General features: G+C 44.4%; 1 protein-coding gene across 11 annotated transcripts in view; it reads left to right on the forward strand.

Moving 5' to 3' along the window:
- Positions 1 to 14,316, forward strand: part of LOC118310757 (plectin-like) — a 122,178-nt gene that overhangs the window by 40,637 nt on the left and 67,225 nt on the right. For 2 of the 11 annotated variants that reach the window (XM_047333468.1, XM_047333470.1), the window contains exon 1: positions 575 to 696. The exons of the other annotated variants lie outside the window; for them this stretch is intronic. In XM_047333468.1, coding sequence (XP_047189424.1) covers positions 636 to 696 — 61 coding nt within the window. In that variant the 5' untranslated portion in view covers positions 575 to 635. Of the gene's footprint in view, positions 1 to 574; positions 697 to 14,316 lie in introns of those variants that run through there. 11 annotated transcript variants of the gene reach the window in all.

The following is a 14,316-nucleotide window of genomic DNA, read 5'->3' on the forward strand; positions in this document are numbered from 1 at the left end:
AAAAAGACTTTTGGTTCATTTCCGCGACGCGCTATCACGACACACTGGATGGTGTAAATGTCGGAAACATTTTTTTCTTTGAAAACCTTTCATTGGGCCTCATGGGTACTCTGCTGGGACTTTAATTACTGCGAGTGAAACATTTCACGCGTCACACCAGCAGAGCCACGAAAGCGCTTTACAGTGCGACATTTTGATTTGATCCCTTCGACTCGTGTTCTTTGAGCCCTTCCAACTTCACGCCCCCTTGTTTGCCTTTGTCGCGGCGCTGAAATTTTTAGCTCTTTTTCAAACACTTCGGTGCCACACACACACACACACACACACACACACACACACACACACACACACACACACACACACACACACACACACACACACACACACACACACACACATACTCTAACAGAGGTATTATTATGAAGGGCGGCTCTGACCTGTGAAGGAGGTGGGAGGAGGGGGGGGGGCTCCCATTCTGTTGATCTACACAGCGTGACGCGTTTGAAAGAGAGAGCGGGGGAGGAACGCAGACAGCGAGAGAAAGTCAAAGATCCGGCGAGACACACTGAGATCAAAAAAAAAGGAGAGAGAGAGAGAGAGAGAGATAGCGAGGGGGGGGAGTTTGCGACTCTCGGATGTCCCAAAAGTTTGCATCGCTGAACATGTTCAGCATGGAGTCCTTCTCCTCGAGCAAAGGTAAGACAGACTCTCTCTGCCGTGCGTTAGGTGAACAGCGGCGCAGCTGGGAAGGAGAGAAAGGAGGCAGGTAGAGCCGAGCTGAGGTAAAGTGATACAGGTGGAGAGCAGGCGGGGAGGACGGGAGACATTTCGGAGGGTGGGACCGCGCACAGGTCAAAGTGTTCACACGGCAGCAGACACGTAACAGGTGTCCGTCTGAGGAGACTACAGTTGTCCGTTGTCATATTTTCGCCGTGCCGCCGAACGTATAGTTATCTATTTTAATCAGCTTTCTGGTTACGCCGAAGGGCTGCAGCTAATGCTGCAAATCAGCGACTGTTCTTATGTGGCAACACATGGACCAACAGGATCATCTGTGGCGCTGCACCATGATTTTGTATTTACACTACTGCTTTTTTTTCACGTGCCAAAGTAGTAATTTAATCTGTGCATGTTTTATTAATTCAGAGCTTTATGACATACAGCCATACACACTGATATATTTTATACTGACGCGGTAAAAACACGTTTGCATATGTGCATATGGTTACGAAAAGCACAAATGAGGGTTGTGTATGGAGAATTATTAACCCTCAACTTACGGTTATGGCCTGAACCCCCACCCCCCTCCCATGTGTCAGTTGGTCACCTTACATTACTGTTTGTTCTGTCAGATGAGGATTGATAAGGTTGCAATTTGCAAATGTAACTTCGACAGGATAAATGGAGACGCGTGTGTTTTGCAGTTCCTTACTGTCAAGTCATCCAGCAGCTATGAAGCCATGACATTATGCATCTACAGAACAATGAATGCATCACTGTGAAGCAGAGTATGTGGACGGCCTGAGGGGGATGCATGCGAATGTTTTTTGCTGTCCAGTCCGGTGTCGGAGGGATTTCCCTGCAGACACTCGTTGTCGGAGTAACGAGAACAGATCCACAGAATGATGCCAAGTCTGTGCTGAGATAAACAATGTATTGATCAACTAAAGGAGATGTTGTTGTTGTTGTTGTTGTTGTTTCCAAAAATAAGAAAAAAATCCTGATATTTGCGTGTTCAAGCGTCTCAAACATGAGGATTTTATGCTTTTTCTGTTCAGTTATAGACTGAATTTATTTGAGCATTTTGGCGGCATCATCTTGTGTTTGCTTTCTTTCTTTTTTGCAATTTTCTTGACCTAAATCATTCATTAATAAATAGAATGATAATTAACAGATTAATAGCTCATTTAAATGAAAGTAATCTACAGTATATTTAGCATACCACCATGTTTGTTTGGTAGTACCAAAGAGAGTACGGTCCCCATCAATCATAAACAATAATAAAACAGCTTGTGAATATTATTTTACCCAAGAAGTTGTGCTGAATGGTGCTGACACACAACCGAATGGCTCGGCGTAGTTAATGCAGTGCAATACGTACATGCAAGGTGTCTTCTTTAATGAAGAAGAGACCCTGTGAGGCTCAACCACCTCCTCTCATTGCTCCTCTATAGGATTTTCCTGTTTTCATCTTCATGCGTTTGTCACCGGATCAGTGTGTAATCCAGACTCTGTAGCCCGTTTGGTTTTCTTGTTTGTGCTTGCAGAAAAACACAGGACGACATGTTTCCAAGCCTGTAATGATGGTGTGCAACGTGATAGAGGCGACTAAAGCTTTATTGTCCTCACACGGATCCTCAAAACATGTTATTTTCCTTTGTCTATGTCTGGAGTTTGTTTTATTCTTCTTACAGGAGAGGTGGCTGTATCACCATTTAATAAAAAATATCTTCTACGTTTGCACTTGTAAACACTATAGTTCTCCACCACGGAGACCCTTGCAAATTGGACACTCCCCTTTTCCACATTTAGCATTTTTAAACCCCTAATGCTTAGAATCTATGATCCGTCTAATTATTACTTTTTACAACGCACAAAGACGCAAAACACTGAGTCACGCATGAACCCATCGTTAATTTCTCACACACAAACACACGCTCATCCCCAGCCTTTATGTAAAAAGCTGTGAATATATTGCAACAATTACATTACTAATTAAAAATCTTCACAAAGCATGTTCACACAGTCGCAGGCAGGGTCAGACCTACAGATGGAGACGGTGCTTCCTGAGAGTCGGGGTCATTGGTATCGGGTTTTTATTGCCTCACATGCGGTGTAGGGGGAATGACTTGTGTGTCTCCAAGCAAAGTGATATCGTAGCATGAGCCACCAGGGCTAAACAGAAAAAAATGAATAATGATAAGAGCCAATTAGAGCCCCAATTAAATCAGAAATCTAAAATCGCTATGTTCTACCACGTCACGTCACTGACAGTCAAATGTGATTTCAGAATGCTGCATCACAGGTGACGGAAACCTGCACAACGTGCAGCTCTGCAGTGAATGCACGATGACTGTGGCCACACGCCGCCTGCTGCGCATATTTACCGTCCTGTCGTCGCCCTCCGCCTCCCTACATTTGGCAGTTTATGTCCCTGGTCCAGCAGTGTGTGCGGTGTATTACCCTCCCCGCGCTCGGCCCAGTCCGACGCTGCCGTGCCGCTGACTCTCTCCGTCCACAAGCCCGCAGAGGAAGGATTTTCCTCTCACTCAAAGGGCCTTTCTTTTTCTCTCTCTCTCTGGGATTACCGAGGGAAAAGTTCCCACTGAGCTTCCAGCAGGCGATTCAAAAGACCTCCCACAGAGGGAGAAGTCCATGTGTGTGACTGTCTGAATGTTTGGCTGGTGGAGGTACTGTATGTCCGTCCGGCAGTTGCCAGTGTTTTTCCGTCACTGGTGGTAATGTGTGTGTTAGGTTCCACTCACCTCCCCGCTGGTGTGTGGCCAAAATAGTCTATTGCATATGTAGACTTCATGGTTCATGGGTGTCCACTGTGTTTACCATTATTAAATCACGTTCAAATGGCACCTGGTTGCTGCAAAGTGATGACGACTATACACACAGGACTGGTTCCGCTCTATTGTTTAGGTGGGAGATTACAGCGGCTCATCAACCAGGTTTGATTATCGCCGAATCATTTCATGTCCTTTATTCTTGAGCTACGTTCATTTTACGGTAAGATGTGACCGAATTGTCACCTGAGATACGGCGGAGATAAAACGGAAACGGCATCGGATCGATGTGGTCTGTGTCGTCTCCGCACTAAGATACAGTCCCGCACCGTCCGCTGCCTCTCGTGCGTCACTTTAATAGGCGCAGAGACGAGTGATGGGAATTAATTGATCAACACAGCCTCTGGTTTATGTCACTCAAACCTTTTTTTTATTTTTAGCATTTTATGCTTCTGCACCTGCATGAACCAAATGTGCAATGCGCTTTGGCTTGTCGTCGCGGTTGCGTTGTTAAAAAGGGGACAGCAGTCGGGATATCACAGCCTTTGCTGCACAGAATATTATATATATACAGTCACTTATAACTTTTGTCAATCTCAGAGTCGTCATCAGCAGATGGACCTTACTAATCAAAACTCCGTCGCCTCATGTACAGATGGGATGAGACGAGGCTCTGAAGCAAATGGACCTTGATAGGATTCATTCGTCAAACTTCTGTGTCCAGAAGATCTTTGATCATACAGCGATTATGGTTAAGGTAACATTGACTCTCCAAGGTAACGGCTAAGATCATCATGGGACCCGGTGATGTTTCCCTCTATAACGTCCCTTTGGAAATGAAAAAGATGTCCCAGTTTTTCAATGAATGATACAGTAACGTTCCTTTTGACACTGAAGGGATTGTGTTCCAGGATGATAATTATGGCTAGAGGACAGACTTTGTGCTCGGCACGTGATGTTGTCCTTGACCGGCATATTTTGTCCGGCAACAAACTGTCTGTTCAGGAAATGTGACGATGACGGGATGTTTTGCAGGAGAGTCTGACTGCGCCTCCTCTCACATCCTGCTTTTTCTTTGTTTTAATAGATATTTTTTTAATGTTCATCAACATCAAACATGACGTAAACAAGTCAACTGTATTTGTTGCTGTCCGTGCACCAATTTCCTGCCATAAACCACATCTTGACAGAATTTGGAGTCATCATATACCCCAAATCTACGCTTTTTCATATCACCAATCAGGTGAAATAGCCGATTATTAATCTACAACAATTTCGACCCTGTTTGACAGCTTTTTTAATATCACCTTTGGCACTTCCTGACACGTTTCTGTCATTGTTTTTAGGCCAAAATGACTCTACAAATAAAGAAAATAAAAGGCAGATGAATTGAATCATCTGCTGTGATTTGAACTGAAAAATATTGAATATGTTTTCACAAACGTGGTTCTATTGTATTTGTGTTCATACTCTTATCTTTTCTGCATTATATTTTGTTTAACGTCTTCCTCTGTTGGTCAAAGTGTAATGCCCCGAAAAGAAGACATAAGCCTTTCAAGTAGCAGCAGAATGTGGAATGTAAATCCATAAAACCCTTTTAACCTGCCCACTAAAATGTCATTATCCTAACCACAACAGAAGAGTAACTCGTATCATGTCCAGTGCTCACCCTAAATATTCACCATAAACACGCGATCAGTGACGGTCAGCTGTTGAAAACCGTTCCAGGAGTGAGACAGCTCCTGTTTTTAGAGCGGGATGTTCCGCCGATCACTGATGTCACAAGGTGAGGATTTATCACAGGGTCGGTTACGCATGAGAAACACTACGGGGGCTGATGGTTGGAGCAGGAACTGTACGGCTGCTCGAGAGGGGAGGGGGGGTCTGTCCCGCACAGTAGCAGGGCGACGTGGTGGGTGGCAAGTGCGAAGGCCAGGGTGCCCTGACCCCGTTTCACGGAGGATACAGTATAATGTCTGGAATCTCATCGGAAATAGCTGAGCAGGTCGGACACCAGATCAGACCCTGGTGGTTACTGTGTTGAACCTCAAGTTTCTGTCCCGCATTTTAAGTGCCTATTAAAAAAACAATTGGTCTTCTAGATGTTATGATAGAAAAGAGCAAAGCGGCTGCAGTTACTTGGGTATTCTGGAAACTTCTCTCTGGTGGTAGGAGTCGTCGGAAACTATTAAACTAATATACTCCTCCTATACATGTAAAAGTCCTGCATTGAAAACTTGCTTATTAGATACGGCTGTGTCATTTGATTATAAAGCGTTATAACAATGTATTGATATTATTGTTGTTGTCAGCTCATAAACATACAAGCATCATTTCATGGTTGTAGCTGGTCATACTGGATACATACATACATATAATATTGGGTAGTTTATATATCTGCAACATATTGTGATCGATGAATCATATGTTCAAAGTAACTCCGGCTGTTAGACAAAGATAAATGTAGTAGAGTAAAAATGAACAATATTAGAATGAATTGAGGTGTAAAGTAGCTATAAATGGAAAACACACAATTGCAGTACAAATACTTCAAATCTGTAAATGTCCTTTGTTGCAGTATATTCTGCCCCTGCTGCGTTCCCTCTATAGTTGTAAATAGCCACAGTCAGATATATAATAGAAATTAAAATGTCATATGATAGTTCTCTCTCGTTTGTCCAGTAGATGGTGATATTCGCCAGTGAACCCGAGTCACACTCGCTCGCTCTCTCTCTCTTCCGTGCAGCAGGATTCATGAGATCAAAACCCAGTCTGTTCCCTAAAATCCCTTTAGAGGAGATCGACTTTGAAACATGATAATGTGATTCATTTCTCTCGTAAGACCGCAGTGTTGGATTGAAGTGACGTGTTTGCACGTGTCTTTCCCGCCGTGCTCTGCTAATGCAACACACATGAGAGAGAACGTCTTTGTCTCCGTGTTTCTGAGTAGAGTTTATCTGATAAGATGAACCAACTGTTGGCGTACGTGATTTTCACCCGTCTGTAGATGTTATGAATGTCATATTTGTTTTCCCACAGCTCTGATCCATCTAATACTCTGTGTGTGTCTCTCTTGTCCTTTTGTGTTTCAGGTGAGTTGCCCCGTCTTCTCCCCTGTGGTTTCGCCGTTTGTCACAGGACGGTCCGGGACATCGGGAGCTCTCAGCGCAACAAGTACTCTGATTAGATTAATTCCAAACAGCGGGATCATGGGAATTCAATTACACACAGGAAAAACCCAGACAATGTTCTTGATAAAGACCGATGGGGGAGACATTGGTGATGTTTGTTCGTTGGCTTGGTTTTCCTCCTTTTCCTACTTGTGGAAAAAGCCTTTAAAAGATTCAGTTCTCATGGATCTGGAGGGTTGGGTCAGGACCTGCCCTCCCAGGCCATCACTTCCCTTTAAAGTACATCTGGAATGTTTAACACCCGGTAGGATAAACCCACAAAGGGGCTGTAACACCTCGGTGTGGCCACCTCCCCCCCCCCCCCCCTTTTAAGGGAACAGGTCACTACACGAGTGTAGTAACAGCTTTGAGGTGTGTCGTGAAAAAGGATGGTCCATTTAGTGACCGTCCACTGTGTGTTGTCTTTAAAGACATTGGGCCTTTTGTTGCCGAGGTTCTGCTCATGTGGGTGTCGGCTGCGCATGAAATGGACGGAGGAGAAAAACACAATCGGACGTTACTGAAATGGATGTGTGGGTGTGTGATTGAAGAGCAAACAGTGACGCTTCAGTTCCTCCGAAGTTTACTCACAGAGCAAAAAGTCTGTGTGTGTGTGTGTGTGTGTGTGTGTGTGTGTGTGTGTGTGTGTGTGTGTGTGTGTGTGTGTGTGTGTGTGTGTGTGTGTGTGTGTGTGTGTGTGTGTGTGTGTGTGTGTGTGTGTGTGTGTGTGTGTGTGTGTGTGTGTGTGTGTGTGGGGTAATAGTTGCAGGGGTTGTCTCAGTGCTCACTGGTTCACATTTCTTCCCCTGCAGGTGAGTAATTTCTCGTGCAGAGGCCTGGTCACACCTCCCACGGCCCGCTCTGGCCGGCGGCTTCACAAAGAGCTGGTTCCAGGTGAACGAGCCGGTTTGCATTTCCTCTCAAAGGCCGCGCCGACATTTGATACCCTACATTGTATGTAGTTCCCCGTCCGTGTGTTTCATCCTGCAAGCTTCGCTTCCAACCACAGGAGTGTACTGTTCATGCAGTTTAACTTCTGTGCAAGCAACACGCCGTCTGGCAGTACACTCGTAGCTCATATATAGTGTGGTCTTGTGACCGCACCATGAGGGGAGGCTGCAAAAACATTTAGCAATTCTCAGAGGTGTCGCGGGAGTAACCCGACCGCCCGTCGGCCGGAGTCACTCTGCTGTTTTTGTCCCAACAGGGACCCACATGCCCTTAAGGGCCCAACCGATTGTTACCTCTCCTACAGTTCTTCTAGGCTCGGCTGCACACACATGTGCGGGAAATGAATACACTGCATTGTTCCGTGGTCACTGGTTTTTATTACAGTTTGGGTAAAGGAAGCCTGCCCATTGTTTCAAGCTGTAGTTTTAGTGGTATAGGTGTCACAGTGGAAAACAGGATGTGGAACCGGTCCAGGGCGAGTAAAGAGGAAAAGTGAAATGCCATCCACTGCAGCAGTGAGGACACTTTTGGGCGGGGCACTACTTGAATTGCCTGTATGAAATATGATTAGCTCTTTAGTTTACATTTTCTAACAAACTGAGGCAAAGATAAACTCAACGGTATTGCTTAGTGTAGGTGTTTATTTTTATTGCTTCCAGTGTATTGTACTTTGAACACGCGCCGTAACAGTGATCACCTGATATTTTATTAATCCAGCAGGGAGGAGCTGCTGAGTGTGTTTTTTCCCCAGTGTTCACTTCTTTGACTCTTTTCATTGCTCATCAAGAAGTCCTGTGTAAAAAAAAAAAAAAAAAAAAATGAAAGAAAACAAGAGCCTTGTAGAAACAATTACAACTCAATGCAAAGTAAGCAATTTTCATATTTCACTGCACCCACTGGGTGAGGCTCTGTCCCAGCATAATTACATATTCATGCCAAACATTGTTTTGTGACATGGATCCCAGGCTGTGTTTTTCTTTTGCCCTTTTTTCTCACAGCGCTTGAAAGAACATGTTGGCTACATTTTGTGGTGTGTCCCCCCCCAACTCTGGTATTTATAATTTATTGCATTGTGGAGCTGCTTCTTCACAGACAACCAGAGCAGTCCTGATGTTCCGTAACATCACAGACAGATCTTCACTGCAAAACCAAAAAAATAAAGCTAAAATAGAAGAGATAAACACTGAATTTGAGGAAAAAATGACTTGATACAAGTGGAATTATCCGTCAATGCAGCAAGATAATGTAACCTGACGAGAAATCTTGAAACGGGACATATTCATGATCAATTCAAAGATAGAAACGAGTAAATAACTTTCAAAAACAAAATAATGAATCTCATATTCCCAATTCTTAGATTTAAAATCTTGGCCGGCACAGAACAATTTACTTTGTAGGTGTGTCTTAAAATAATGTATTTTTTAAATTACAGAGAGACACTTGAATGACACACACAGGAATGATTTGAGGAAGTGAGGTTATATTTGTTTTCCTGCTTCACATGAACAAACACTTCAGGCTCAACAAGCGGCTCCCGACTCTGTCCGACATCATAGGGTTAACACGAGCCCCCTCGTGGGCGGTTCAGCTCAGCGACAGCCAGTTCATGAAAGTTCCAGAATTAACAGTGATGGTGAGTCAGTCAAACGCTGTCTGCGACTGCATTTTCAAAGCTGTGGGAGAAAAGGCCTTTTTCTTTTCGCTCAGGGACAAACACTTCAATGCAGCTACTGCGCGTGTCGTCTTTTGTGAAAGGAGCAGCTCAAATGCAATCGTTTTCTCTCTCTCTCTCTCTCTCTCTCCCCGCTCTGAGGAAAGAAGGAATGCGACCGATTCATTCTGTCCAGATGGAGGAGTTTTATGGGAGCTATGATAATAAATCTCCTTTTTGTGTGTGTGTGTGTGTGTGTGTGTGTGTGTGTGTGTGTGTGTGTGTGTGTGTGTGTGTGTGTGTGTGTGTGTGTGTGTGTGTGTGTGTGTGTGTGTGTGTGTGTGTGTGTGTGTGTGTGTGTGTGTGTGTGTGTGTGTGTGTGTGTGTGTGTGTGTGTACGTACTGTGTTTGTTTGCATTCTATTGTAGGATGAGTCTAAAAATAACGGCTCAGCCTCTTCAGGTAACAATACAATGCTACGCACATTGTGGCGGCCGGTCAGGAAGGCCAGAGTCCTGGTCCCGTGTCCACGTTTTGTTGTTTGACGGGCCCGTTGCCCGTGGCAGCGGCAGCAAGCCCACGTTTCCCCGAGACCTCAACCATGGACAGCACATGGTATTTGCCTAACGTGTGGGCTGCGTTGCCACAGCAACTAAAGTCCGGCATGGCCACACCCATGGGAGGCTTGCAGACGCTGACTCATGGAGCAAATATTCATGTTTTTTTTTGTTGTTTTTTTGTCTTTTGTTTTTTCGAATATGAAACTCATTTCATGTTTCCTTTCTTCCTTTCATTTCTCTTACTCTCCTATGCTTCTGCTTTTTCAAACAAACATGAGCTCGCCCGCTCATCCGCAGGCTGTGTGCGCGTGCCGCTGAGCAGGCCGGTCCGTTTTGGCTGGCACAACCACACCTGGCACTCCCTACGGCCATTTTATAACCGCCCTCACCATCAGACTGCGGCTCCATTTTGTGAAGGGTCACCTTCCATATTTAAGCATCGCTCATGAGTACTGATACTTTAAAAGTTTAGTGTCCACAGTCCTCATCATGTGCAAAAAAATGTAATATGAGGCAGTGTCAGTTACATACTAAAGGTATCCATGGTTAGTTTTTTGAGGACAAGGTTTCTCTTTCGGGTTCTTCGCCTTTGTACAGGAAATGTTTTACTAAAAAGACGATACCTTTGGGAGATACTGTACCTTGATTTATTTAACTCCTGCACTGGCTTGAGACTGCTCAAGCCAGTGCGTGACAGTGTGTGGATTTTGTATCTCATCATTGTAGAATCACATATAGAAACATGGCAGTTATGGACATGGCAGTTATGGACAGGAGAGATAATTACAGCTATAACTCTTTCAATGTGCATGTGGTGACATAAGTGTCATGTAAGGCATCGTGTGTCTGAGCGAATCCAAAGTTTACTGAAAGCATGATTATGTTTTGCTTTTTGGTTCGGCGTCCTACACATTAGCCGGAAGTACAACACTTCAATTTGTGATTGTTCACTTCAGTCTGAGCTCCATGTCTTTGTCGTACCCTTCAGGGCCAACTGCACACGCTGGAAACGAGCCAGAACTGATGAGCAGATAAAAACTCCCATGTTGGCTGTTCTGTGATCTCACCGCTCTCAACGTTTTGCTCTACCTGTCTGCTGTTTGCACTTTGGAAGGAAATTTGCATCGGAGCACTACTGTACATGTTTGAACTTGTTCTCCAATATCTGACTCCAGTTTGAAGATTAATTCACTGCTTTTTTATCAACCTACAAAAGACAACAGAGTTGTTGTTGGGTGTATTTTGGATGGTGCCTTTTGCAGACTGACTCTCAGTCTTTTGTTTTGAGTCTTTCTCTTTCTAGTTTCCTTGTCCTCACTTCTCTTCCCATGTCCACCCTTCATCTTAATCTCTGCGGCTGTAATTTGTGAGATTCCTCGAACAAAGACGTCCAGTGTGTATCTCTCTTTGCGTTTGCCGGAATAAAGCGCGGGCTCTCTCAGATGTATGTGACGTGGGACAGGGTATCCGGGGCAGCACGGAGGATGTGTCCAGCTTGGAAAGGCCCCTCAGATTTATAGTGTAGATGTTCCTCCGCATTTATGGGCCAGAGATGAAAAGATCCCCTTGTTCTTTTTTCCTTGCAAACACCCTCCCTACCCTGAATGTATCCCCTCCAGTCCCATTCCTTCTCTCTCTTTTTGCCCCATCTTGCAGTGGGTCTCAAGGGTGAAAAGAAGGAGTAGCAGTGTGGTTGTGACTGAAAGCACAAGGAAGGTGCTTTTTGTTTTGTCGGAGGTGCTCGGGCCTTTGTGTAATATGTACGATCGGAGCAGCATGGACAGTGGAGATCCCTTGGGAGATCGGTTCTGGCTCAGCCCGAGAAAAGGTAAGTGATATTAAAGACTCTAAACTGAAGCAGGGTGCAGCGGACGGATGATTCTCAGCATTGGTCGGATAGAAGTTCATGTCATGAGGAGGTGTGGCCACTTGCCGACAACTAATCATTTTTAGTCTCATTTTGGGCAGCAGAGAGTTAAATAAGGAGTTGAGCACGACGTGGATCTTTCTTGCGCATCAAAACTTTTACAGCACCTATGTGGTGCAATACATCTGTCGCATGCAGATTCTGATCCCTGGCTGCCGTCGAGCCGAGCTGGCGTGCTGCTCGTACAGAAACAACAGGAGAGTCGAAGGCTGGTTCAGATTTTCTGTTCAGATCTCACTGCTGGAACTTGTTTGCAGCACAAAGCAGTTTTGTAGTCGCTGGCTGTGCTGCAGAACTTGATTTCCTCCAATTTTAAGTCAGAATGACAAGAAAATCCTCAACGTTGCATACAGTATGCCGCAGGAGAACGTATCCAGCACTTTTCACACTTATCCCTAAGTGCTGGATAATAGATGTGTAGTCTAGTTGTAGTGTTGAATACTTTGGCGTCTTCCACCTTTAACACTAGGAAACGTTTCAGTCGTTTCCCATTGTCGATGCTGTTTGTTGTGCTGGTCAGAGCAAATCTGTCACATTGCTGCTCCAGCTTTCAGTCTGGCCCCATTTACCCCCTCACAGGTGGGCTTTTGTCCAAGTCCGGGGGGGCATTTTAAGTTTGGACACATAGAGACTCGTCTACGAACACATGACGGAAAGCTAGTTAGAGTGACAGTAAGTAAGAGAATGAGAGGGACTTGGCAGTCTTTTTGGGTGCTCCTGCTTGTTTTTGGTCGGTATAAGGAGGGCGACGGGAGGCATAATCTGTGACTTCATCTCTTTCCACTCTGGAAAAGGAGAAGTCGGTGTGATCCCTGACTCGTGGATTTGAGAACACAAGCACGGCCTGTCATTTTTTTACCTCAAGTTTATAGATTTTCCATGTGCATTTGAGTGTATACTGGCGAGACAAAAGCCAAGAGTTGGCTTTTCTTGCTCTACCCACACAGTGGACTATTCTACTTGTGGCGTCAGCTCCAGTTTTAGGTTGCTCAAGATTAATCATTCCCTAAAATATCCTGTAACTCTTTCTTGATTTCTTCTCTGCACTTTTACACAAAGTTGCACAAACTTTGTACTTGCACAGTTGCCTTTAACAAGACGTGTATGACTCCAAAGATATTTATGAGGCGAAAAAAAGTTTAGGTTGGCAAAGGTACAAGAACAGTTCCCCATAGTGTCTTTAATTGATTTCAGAACTTTGACTATTGTTGTTGCCCCTCATCTCTGAAAAGAGAGGGGGGAAAAAATGCTTTGTTCTACCATAAAGTTCCTGTGGTTTTCACTTCAGTTATCCAAGAACAGTCGATTATTTATTTCTGCAGCAGTGTGAGGGATGCCAAAGGCACCTCTCCCTCTCTAGCTAGCTCCTAACACACAGTGCCTCTTTGTCTGCAGCCAGCTTGCGGTTTTGCACACTTCTGTGGGTTTGTGTTTGGAGGTACAGTTTACAGTTTTTCTCCCTATAGCCACTCCTGAAAAACCACTGGTCTTTCTGTCTATGCATGGGACATTTAGTTCCCTCCAGGTCCTCAGTCATTAACCCCTCTAGATCATCGCAGTTACACCCAGACTGTCCAGGGACCGGTCAGCACAAGGGGTTAGTCCTCACGGCTTCATCCGTCTTGCATTTCAAAAGGCCACTTGCTCGCCCTGTTGGAGCTCTAATTGACACTGTTGTTCATACTGACCTGCACAGATTTTCTAAGGTTGTCATAAGGGTTGTATGAGGGGGGGATTAAGGCCTCACAGTCAAAATGTTTCAATCGACAAGTCAACAAGTTTATATATAGCTCAAAACGGTAAACTCATCCTAGAGGGCAAGTTGTACAATATACGACAGCCTGAAATTCAGACACGGAACTATTTCACAAGATTAATAAAACTTAACTAATTCTCAGGTGTCGTATGTTTGCTTATGTGGAAGCAACTTTCATGAAATATAAAGTAGCTAATGTGAATATACTAATAAAATATGACACACCTTTAAGCTTACAGTTTGCTCAGGCTCAACAGCGCCTCGGGCCTAACGCTAGCATTAGCAAGGTAACATGCTCACACTAACAATAACGTCTGGCACGCCCCTAAACAAAGGCAGGTGAAGCGAGAGTGGAGGCTGACACTTCCTACAGAGTGAGCCAGCTGGCCAATCAGACTTGGCTTCATTGGGAGGGAGGGGCTTTAAAGAGACAGTAGCTAAAACCAAGTGTTTCAGAGACGGACTGAAAATAGGAGCTACAGGAATGGACATTGTATGTATGAGGAAACTGGTGTGTTTATTGAACATTAGAGCATGTAAACCATTTCAAATAATGACCCATTTGAAAATGATGAACCTGAATGTGAGCATAATGTATCTCCTGAAGAATGTCTTTACACCTTCAGGACAAAAGTTTCAAATATGTCATAAAAGTAAAGTTTGGGAAATTTTAATTTTTTGTAAAAGTATAGAGACAAGACATGAATCCTCTTTGAAGTCTTTCTTTAAATATATATTTTTATACACAACTCAGTGCTCAGTCAGTCTATGGAGGCACTTTTACACTTA

Source organism: Scophthalmus maximus, chromosome 1 (assembly GCF_022379125.1).
Source record: "Scophthalmus maximus strain ysfricsl-2021 chromosome 1, ASM2237912v1, whole genome shotgun sequence".
NCBI classification, from domain to species: Eukaryota; Metazoa; Chordata; class Actinopteri; order Pleuronectiformes; family Scophthalmidae; genus Scophthalmus; species Scophthalmus maximus.